Raw genomic sequence first — 9,891 nt, 5'->3', positions numbered from 1 at the left:
GAAAGAGTTTACTGGAGGAAGGGTAAAGGCATCAAAACCCCGATCCTCCAGCCACTCCAGATTACATAGGACTGACACGCCCTTCCATCCTTGCCTAGAGGAAGAGAAGGGAGAGGAGACAGGTCCCTACACTGGGGACTCGGTAAGTACGTGTCTCCAAGAACCATCCAGGGGCTGGTGGGCAGGGCCAGTGGCGCTCAGACGCAGCGATGCTGCTCAATCAAGCAGTCCACTGTGTGTGCACTAGCTGACCAAGGGGCCAGGAGCCCGGCTCGTGACTGCACGTGGATTCCAGGCTTCAGGCAGGGAAAAGACGGAAAGGTCGTATAGGTGCTCTGGGGACTGGGTTCAGGCCTGAGTTCCCAGACCTCTGTGCTGACTCCTGGGCTGGGGTGGCACAATCACCGTGTAGTGACCAGATGTCGAGTTCTTTATCTGCCCTTTGGGGCATCAGCTCCCCCAGGGCTGAACCGAGTCAATGGCCTCAGTAGGCGCTCAATAGCTGCTGTCAAACCAAAGACTAACAAGGCAGTACGAGAGGGAAAAAGATGGTCACCAAGCCAGTGCCCTCTCCCACTCCTCGCTGGCTGGCCCTGTTCACAAACTCACTGCTGCACTCCCACACCCAGACTGGGCTTTCTCCCCTTTAATGTCATTGTGACTTGGGGCCGGCAGCCGGCTGGGTCCCTGCAGCCTCTCGGCTGGGCTGGCTGCTCTATCGCCTGCCTGCTGGCACAGCGCTCCTTCCTCTCTGCTCGCTGGCCGGCCGCCTCTGCAAGGCAACAAGAGGGCACAGGGTGGAGCTGCAGCACTGCCAGCCCAGCCCGCGGCCAGGAGCAGCTGCAGGAGGGCAGGGGTTGGCAGTTAGTCCCAATAACACCTTCGCTTGTCTCTCAGAGTCCAAGTGCAGAGGGTTGGGCACATGAGGCCCCCCACCCCCCGGAGGGCACTGCTCTTCTTACCCTCACCTTTGCTTGGCATGGAGTCTCATCAGGAGCCTTCCGCTTCTCTCCCACTTTCACAGGGGAAGGCTTTGCAGCCAGCTTGTTGCCTGCAGGAGAGAGCTCAGGATGAGAACCAAGAAGAGGGCAGGGGCGCGGATAATGATCCCTGAAGTCAGGGGAGTACAGAGGAGGGCTGGGCCCTTCCTCTGCTGTGACCGTGGGTGAGACAGGAGGTAAGGGCTGTACGCTGAGCCTTTAGCTCAGAGGTGGCTTATCCCCGGCTCTGAGGGGCTCTCCCGGGGTCCTGTCATTCAGATTTACAGAGCAGGAGGATGCCCAGCAGAACAATTTCTGGCCCATGGGTGGACACACAGGAATGCAGCCAATGTCAGCTGCAGTGGACAGAGAATCCATGACCTCAGGGCTGGAGTGTGAGACTGGGTCCTTGTCCCTTGGTCTCTGCCCTCGTATCCATTCTTCATCACCCCAGCCCCTACCCTTCTCCTTACCGCCTTTGCTGTTGGAGCTACTCAGCTTCCCTCCTGCCTTCTTGGCACTGGCGGAGGGCTGCTTGGGGGAGGTTCTCGGGGCCTCGTGAGACACAGCTGGCCCTGAGATTCCCTCGTTCTCTCCGCTGCTGCCCCCTGTAGTGGAGCTCCCCTCATCTCTGGCCACTATGGCGAAAGCCGCCCGCTCCTTGGAGAGCTGGTACAGTTCCTGAGGAGGGGAGAGAATGTTGGTGTATCACTCCCTTCCCAGCCACTGGCCTCAGGCAGTCTGTGTGGTACGTTTTAGGTGACGGAGGAACAATGAGGGGAAACACACATAACAGGGAAAAGTGGCTGGCTTCCTTGGTACTTGTCTAGCTCTGGCCCTGTTTCTGGAGTAATCAGCACAGATCACTGTTCTGTTCCCCAGTTCTTTTCCGCAACAGAGACTGCAGCCTGGGGCCAGATCCTCCACAGGAAGCCGTGAGCCAGGAGCTCTCCCTCACTGGGACCCAGGGCTGCCCACGGGGCCCGGTGAAGGTAGGGCTCTCTAGCGGGAGATGCGGGTGGAGGCCCAGTGCTGCTGCTCCTGGCCCTGTCACGGCTTGGTCTCCCTTTCTGATAACTGCCTTCTTTGCCCATCTCAGTGCAGTGGGGAAAGGAGAAGACAGAGGATGCAGGAAGCCAGGTGCCCTCGGTTCCAAGGCTGGGACAGTGGGGTACAGGACACACACACAGCCCAGGAGGTGGCACCTTGAGTTGGGGGAGGTTAGTGGCAGACTTCCAATCCTTATCATCACGGATTTGGGTGCAGCGAGGGAAACGGATGGAGATCCCATCAGCTGTGTGTGCCTCAGATTTCGAGAATTCAGCCCCTGTGATCTCCCACACCGCAGCTTTCTGTCAGGAGTAAGTCAGGTCACTCCCTGGTTAAGTAGAAAACACCTCCCAACCAGCTAAAAGCAATACAGAACAAGTTAAAATCAAAAAAGCAGTGGCTAACAGGAAGGAGACAAATTCAAGTCCCACTGTTGCTGCTGATGCCGTGTGACCTTAGGGAAGTCTCGTTTCTTCTCTGGGCCTCAGTTTCTCTGTCAGTGCAGGAAGGGGTGGGCCCAGGTCACTTCTAGAGCAGACCCTCTGTGCCCAGAGGATGGGCAGTCCCTTTCTCTATTGAGGATGACTTCTCAGTGTTGACTGGTCATCCCTGTGCCTGTCACTTGGCTAAACAGTCCAGAGCCCCACCCTGGGTGAACTGTCAGTGAGGCCGAGGTGACGTCTCTGGGGCACTAGAGAATGTACAAGCTCAGTTTTTGGGCTGGAGGGCCCCAGGCCCTGGGCTAATACCTTCGGGTCTGGAACGATGAAGTCAGGATAGTAGATCTTATTGACTTTCAGCCAGCTGGGTATCTTGCTGGGATCCTAGAGGAGAAAAGGTGCAGTCCTGGGCTGTTGCCAAAATGAGACTTAAACCCCTTCTTGGTCACAGGCTTGTGAGAACAGGTGACTTATCACAAAAGGCTGAACCTCACCCCTTGGGATCCTCCCTGCCCAGAGACAGTGTGGCCTGGAGGGCATGTAGGCCAGTTTCCACAAGGTAGGTACTCAGAGAACTTGAGGGCCTAATACTGCTCCTATGGCCAAGCAGCAGCTCTCTTCTATGGAAACAGATAAATGATACCTGCAGCCCCCATAACACTGCCTGTCTCAGGAATGATTGCCAGTCCAGAGGCCAGGGCCCCCAGGTCCCCTCCTCACCTTGCTGATCTTCACCATGTCCAGTTCCTTCTGTAGGCGGGCAAGCGTTGCGTCATCGTGGCCTCCTGCACACTTGGTGACTGTGCACCACTTCTGGCTACTTGGGTCATAGCAGCCCATGAGGAAGATGGACATCATGCCACCTGTGGGGAGGAGGGACTAAATAAACTGCGGGGGGGCATGTCTTCCACCCCCTCGTGCCCTGTGAGGGGCAGCCTGCTGGAGGAAAGGGCCCAGGCCTTGGCATCAGAGTGCCAGAGATCACCTCCTGGATCTACCCCTTACTAGCTGTGTAGGTTTAACCTTTTTGAGTCTCAATTTGCTCTTCAGTGAATTAGGGATAATCACACCTGATGTTGGGCTCTGGTGGAGTAAAAGGAATTGAATCGAGCCTGGCACACAGAAAGATGCCTCCCGGTACTAGTTCTTCAGACCCCAGCTTCCTCTCCAGTCAGGAAATGGAGATTTTCCCTGAGGAGAAAGCTGCCAGTCCCTGAAGAAATAGTTGGTGGTGAGCTTCTTTGTGCCAGGCTAGCACAGGGAACTCTTGCCTGATCTCTGCCTTACCAGGTCCGCAGCTCTCAATGTCCCTGCCTGACGTAGCATGGGTGAGGTTGGGGCCCCTAATCCCAGAGCTTTGGAAGTCATGATTGGCCACGCTAGCAGACCAAGCCAGCAAAAAGGCCTGCCTATTCCTTGAGTGGTACCTTTCAAAGAAGTACCCTCCCAGGGGCCAGAGGCCACCCTGACCTTTGCTCCCTTGCCCATAGAAGGCCCCAAGCACCACCAGGTCAGCCGTGTCAGCCATGGCCCCCTCGTTCAAATAGTCCTTCTTCACTTTCAGCCAATGACGCTTTCCAGGCTCATATGTACCCTGAGGGGAAGCAAGAGAGAGACCACAAACTAGAATGGACACTGTATGAGGGTGGGCTTTTTACCTCTTCACGTGACATACTGGATCTGTCACAGTGCCCAGCCCGCTCTGCTCCAGGCACTAAGGGAGACATACATAAACCCATCCTCTAGGATCCAGAACTCTGGAAAGACGCCCCCCAGCACTCACCCCCAAACACCTCAGACCACCACCGCCACCTCCTGGCCAGGGCTGGAAAGGCTCAGGGGAGGGCTCTGCAGGAGAAAGCAAAGGATGTGACCTTCTTACCTTCACGTCCTTCAGCACCAGCCCTTCCAACCCCTCTTGGATCACCCGGTTGATCATGTCAGCCAAGTCAGAAGCTTTCTGAGGGATAACAGGAGAGACACTGAGGTTGGTATGAGAACAGAGAAGGGCTCTGGGAGTGAGGCAGAGGGGAGTTTCTTTTCACACACTAGCAAAGCGCCTGCTGGAAACAACCTGACTTGAGTAGAAGGAACAAAAGCACTAGCAGAGCAGCGACCAACCAGAGAGCTGCTTCAGCTCAGAGACACTGGGAGCCCACCTGGGAAGGATGCTTCATGCCCTGCCCTCCCAGGTGGAGACTGGTAGACAAACACAGGCAGACCTTGTCTTCCTGTGCTTTGCTTTGTTGCACTCTGCAGATACTGTGTTTTTTTACAAACTGAAGGTTGTGGCAACCCTGTGTTGTCAGATGATGGTGAGCATTTTTTAGTATTTTTAATTAAGGTATGCACATTGTTTTTTTAGACATAATGCTATTACACACTTAATAGACTATAGTATTAACATAACGTTTCTATGCACTGGGAAACCAAAAAATTCATGACTTATTTTATTGTGATATTGCTTTATTGTCTAGAACCAAACCCACAATATCTCCAAGGTATGCCTGTATACACATCAGCTTCCCTCATAAGAAAATAATTAAGACTCATTCTCCCAGTCACATCTGACCCAAGGGGCTCTCTGCCCTGCTTTCAAACCACTAGGACACTGCCTAGGGTGGGATTCACTCACTGTGACTTGCTTCATTTCTGAGAACATGATCCGGTTGGGAATTTCAACCATGTTATCGTGAAGAAACTTCCGCCGCTCAAACAGAGGCCTGAGGGGGACAGGAGAACTGAGGTCAGGCCAGGATCCTCCCACCCCCTTGAGGAGTTCTGAGGAGGGAAGGGGCACAACAATGAACTTCGGCTTCAGGGCTTGCCATGGCTTAGGGCCCTCATGTCTAACAGTTCTGCCTGCCCAGGGTGACAAGGGCTCCACTGGGACCAAAGACAGACAGTTATAAGCCATGGTACAGAGCCACTTAATTGCTGTAGTTCCTGTCTCTACCTCATCAGCCCAAACAGACTGTACAAATCCTGGTCCCATTTGAAAAATAACTCCGACTCTCATTTTCTGCACCTGCTTCACCCCAGGCCCCAGGCGGGCTGGTGCTTGGGTGAGCAAGCCGACAGGCCTCAGGACCTGAAGCCCAAACCCCAACTCCTACCCCCGCAGTTCTTTCTCCCTTCTGTCTCCTTCCCCTTCCACACTCAAGGCTGGTGTGGAGGGTGGGGGCCGGGATGCCTCTCTAAGGGAGGAAGGGGCCAAAACGGTTTCTCAGGCTCAAGAACTGGATGCAGCTAAGTCAAGACTGCTAGTTATCCCTAAGAAGGCCCCAGCCACAGAACACCGACAATCACAAGCTTCCTGTTGTCGGCCTCTTCCAAAAACAAAATCTCTGAGCTGAAAACTATCTGCCTCATGTACCCGTAGATGCTGCTGAAGATAAACTGAAACCCTACTGTGCTCATAGTCTGTATCTCGTCAACAATCCATTTTGCTGTGAGTGGTTGAGTTTCCTCTGTGACTTAAGCATTCAGAGCCGAGACCTAGTCAACACATCAGCTCTTCGTAACATTGAATGGGGAGCTGTGTAGCAACTGTGCTGGCTCTCAGCTCCCTCCCGCTGCAGCTCCTGGGCGCAAAGAGGCACTAGCTCCAGCCACTTCTCCTCCCTCCTGTCCAATCTGAAGCCCTCACCTCCCCACCCAGGAATCAAAAACAGATTCCTCACCTATCCATCAAGCTGACATCATTGAAGTAGATACAATCAAAAACAAACAGGCAGACATTAGCATCCTGGAAGGCAGCTTTCTGTAAGGGAAAATGTACATAAGGGACAAAAATAAGAGGGCATGAAAAGTGGGGAGTACCAGTCCACTTCCAGAGACCCTCTGAAGCATCTGATACAAAAGGCCTATTTGTGCTGTGAAGTCCCTGGGCCATAAGGGCACTTGACAGGTGGTCCTGAATAGAGACTGACCCAATTATAAGTTAGTTGCCACTACTAGCTCTTTTTTTAATGCAAAACACAAAAACGCATTTAAACTCAGGGCTAAATTCAGAACCAGTTCAGAGATGAAGATAAGCTTGACCCTAAGTAAGTGATACATCCCTCTCCATTCAGACTGACAGCACACACACGTGCACACACTCACTCTTGCACATCTGGCCCTGAACCAGTACCTTGTGCACTCCCAGAGTCCCGAAGGGCAGTGGTTTGCCTTTCTTGTTGTCGATCAGGAGCACCTCAGAGTCCAAGATCATGCTGTGGCCCCCGGGGAAAGCCTGGGGGATGTAGTCCTTAAAGTGGGCCACCTGGAGGCAGAAGGGTCACTCAGGGGAGGGAGTCAGGCCCCAGAAGGAACACAGAACACCAACATGTGCAAGCCGAGCTAATGTGCAGAATAGACCTAGGCCTCGGCAGCCACCTAGACAAGAAGAATCAGCTATGTTTCAGGACCTCTGCCCAGACCCAGGAAGAGGTCAGCCCATGTTGAGGTCATTTTCTATTGGCTGCACAGGAGAATTTGCAGGAAAAAGGAAGAAACTGAGAGTGAAAATGAGGGGGAGGAGGGGGGGCAGACAAACACAGAATGGAGGGAGGGAACGTGGGCAGGCAGAGATTTGTGCAGGAGAACAGACCAGTTGGAAAAAAGACGGAAGGGAAGAAATGAATCCCCTTAGGAGGAGCAGGAAACGTGAGGAGCTTCTTCTCTGAGTGGGAGCTCTGAACCCATAGCCATCTTCAGAATGAGGAAGAAAAGGATGTTTGGAATTGGATTTTTTTCCTGTGAAAGGCAGAGCCTTAGTGTTTACAGTCCTAGAGGAAGAGGTCCCACTGTAACCCATGGTGGCCCCTGCCGAGTAAGGCCATGAAGGCAGTCCAGGAAGCATTACTGTGGTCCAATCCTCCCCTGGGCAGGGCACTTAGGCCATCACTGCCTCAGAAGCTTGGAGGGGGTACAGGAAAGGCCTGTACATCCATCCCACTCTGCTTCCATCTGGGACCCAGCCCTTCATGAACCAAAGCAAAGGGGAGAGAGGGATGAATGAAACTCTGGTAAGGGAGAGCAGGGAAACGGCTCCCGGTCTGGAAAGCTGTGCTCAAATGCCTTCCTAAGGAGCAGAAGGTGTCCCCAGAACAAGCTCACCAGGAGCTGTTCCTCAGCAGTTTGACTGTGAGCCCTCCCTACGGAGCAAGTGAGCCCATACTAATGCTCACGGGGAGGTTGTGCTCAGCTTTCCAGAACACCCAAACCAAACGGTCTGACTGCCCAGTGCTCTAGCAGGCAGGGGAGGCTGAGGTAAGGATGCGAGCCCCATACCACGTCCCCTCTCCCGGGGCTCTGAGAAGTGGAGTCTGAGCTAAGATAGAAGGGGGAACAAGAACAAGAGGTCTACCTACCCTCCAGCTACTGGAGCCAGATGTTTCCACTGCTTTTCCCTGGACACCCCCAAAAGCTCCCAGAGGCCCCGGGAGCTAAGAAGGGCTGAGGGGTGAGGTTCTCAATGCCCTCTGATTGAGGGCAGGATTCTGGGCTCCCAGAAATCCTTGTGGGATTATGTTTACTTCTGAATGTAAGCTTCTGGAGGGGCAGAACTTCCACCCTTTTTTTTTTTTTTAAATGCTGGATGCCCACTACCTAAACAGCAACCAGAATATACTAAACACTTGATAAATATTTGTTGAACAAATTAATGAATGACAGCCCATTGGCCCTTTGTACCTGAGCCATGACTTAGCTAGCGGGGAGCACACAGGACTCGGAAACGCAGAAGACAAGCACTGCACGTGGCTCACCAGCTGAGCTCGCTGTCCCGGCATCACAGCTGGCATCACTGCCCACAGGCTCTGTGCTGACTGACCCCTGTCTGTGCTCTTTGGCTGTCCCTACTGAGCAGCCCCTCATTATTGGAAGACTCCAAAATGGAATACATGAATTCATTCTTTCATTCAACAAATACAAAATAGACCCTATTTTACACCAGAGCTGGAATGGCTATGGAACGTTGGCTTTGAGATTCTTAGAGGCAGGAAGTGAAAGAGTCCCAGCGGAAAGGAAGGGACCTGTACCTTGTGCGGCAGGACTGGCTTGAGACTGCGGCTGAAGTAGCTGAAGTAGTCCCCGTTCTTATGCACCTGGACTCGCTCCCCATCATACTTGATCTCAGAGAACATGCCATTCGGACACTTCTTCATCGCGTACTCGATGGACTTGCAGGCCTCGGCCTTGAGGTAAGGAAAGAAAAGCCTGGAGACTTACAGGTGCTCTTCCAAGAGGGGCTGCTCAGCAAGGACAGCCCAGAGCCCAGGTCCCAGGGACCAACAGCCAGAGCATACCCCCAGGGCAGGCTGCCGAAGAGGTGATGGGAATGGAAAAGGCTGGGCAGTGTCATATTCCAACAATAAAAGCACCACCAAAATTGACACGGGAGCTTGCATTTTGAGGAATATATGAATGCAATTCATTGTAGAGCAAATACAATTCCACTGAAACAGCATTTGATTTTTTTCTCAATAATAATTTAGGGTCTTGCAAGGCCTCTGGCTTATTACTGAACACACAGTTAGCACAGGGGGTATGCAGAGGTAAGATTAAAGCATGCAGGTGACAGTGAGGCTGGCAGGATGGCAGTGATCAGGAATCCCTAGGACAGGACATGACACAGGAGTGCTTATTCACATACCTGTGCTGTCCTGACTCAAACAACAATGACTATCATCTTGGAGGTATTTCTATGTGTCAGATCATACACAAAATTTCATTTCATCCTCAATGTTGTATCTTATGCCATAAATATTGTTGTTTTTGCTTTATGAATGAGAAAGCTGAAGTTCACAGAGGTTAAATGCCCATTTTCGGTTACATAGCTAGTAAAGGGCAGAAATGAGATGTGAATCTAGGCCCAACTCCAAAGCCTGGGTGGTTAACCAGTAAGCTGTATAACCCATGCCACTCTTCAAATGACAGGCTGTAGAAGAGACTCCAGATAGAATTCTTATAAAAGTCAGAAAGGCCATAATGGAGGGGACCAGTCCCTCAAGAGGAGATTTCACTATTTTGGTGCTGGCTGTCCCACAGAATACTTCCCTGTCCCAAACACAGAACCCTAGACCAAGACTTCAGTAAAACACACAAGACCGCTTCATACAAAGCAGCGCACCCCACTGAAACAATGCAAAGGCTCTCACAGCAGGCATGGCAGCAGATGTGGACAGTCCTGTTGCACAAGAAAACCCAAGTCAGAAAGGAAATCTCATTTCTCATGAAATGAGCAGAGGCCCAAGAAGAGCTGGTCTTCATTTCTTAAGCTTCCTCTCTTTCCAGAAAAAAAGGAGACCCAAGTCACCCTGGCATAGGAAGCCTGGCTCTGTCACCAACTCTCAGAGCTACTCTGAGGCAGGTCACAGAAACAGGAGTTACTTCATATATCCACCTGACTTCAGGAGAGATGACAGGTGAACCGC

The 9,891-nt window shown here is 52.5% G+C and overlaps 1 protein-coding gene across 4 annotated transcripts in view; it reads right to left on the bottom strand.

Moving 5' to 3' along the window:
- LIG3 (DNA ligase 3) overlaps positions 1-9,891 on the bottom strand; it is a 21,583-nt gene that overhangs the window by 1,046 nt on the left and 10,646 nt on the right. Inside the window, exons 9-20 of one of the 4 annotated variants that reach the window (XM_007446582.1) lie at positions 8,497-8,652; positions 6,606-6,737; positions 6,154-6,233; positions 5,106-5,193; positions 4,353-4,430; positions 3,941-4,064; positions 3,191-3,333; positions 2,780-2,854; positions 2,186-2,332; positions 1,454-1,661; positions 969-1,051; positions 625-772 (exon numbers count right to left, since the gene is read on the bottom strand). In XM_007446582.1, coding sequence (XP_007446644.1) covers positions 716-772; positions 969-1,051; positions 1,454-1,661; positions 2,186-2,332; positions 2,780-2,854; positions 3,191-3,333; positions 3,941-4,064; positions 4,353-4,430; positions 5,106-5,193; positions 6,154-6,233; positions 6,606-6,737; positions 8,497-8,652 — 1,371 coding nt within the window. In that variant the 3' untranslated portion in view covers positions 625-715. Of the gene's footprint in view, positions 1-624; positions 773-968; positions 1,087-1,449; positions 1,662-2,185; positions 2,333-2,779; positions 2,855-3,190; positions 3,334-3,940; positions 4,065-4,352; positions 4,431-5,105; positions 5,194-6,153; positions 6,234-6,605; positions 6,738-8,496; positions 8,653-9,891 lie in introns of those variants that run through there. The other 3 variants (XM_007446581.1, XM_007446580.1, XM_007446579.1) reach the window with 3 other exon arrangements.

Source organism: Lipotes vexillifer, unplaced genomic scaffold (genome assembly GCF_000442215.2).
Source record: "Lipotes vexillifer unplaced genomic scaffold, Lipotes_vexillifer_v1.1 scaffold572, whole genome shotgun sequence".
Taxonomy (NCBI): domain Eukaryota; kingdom Metazoa; phylum Chordata; class Mammalia; order Artiodactyla; family Lipotidae; genus Lipotes; species Lipotes vexillifer.
The sequence above is the reverse complement of the archived record's forward strand: the minus strand, read 5'-3'. Positions and strand labels throughout refer to the sequence as shown.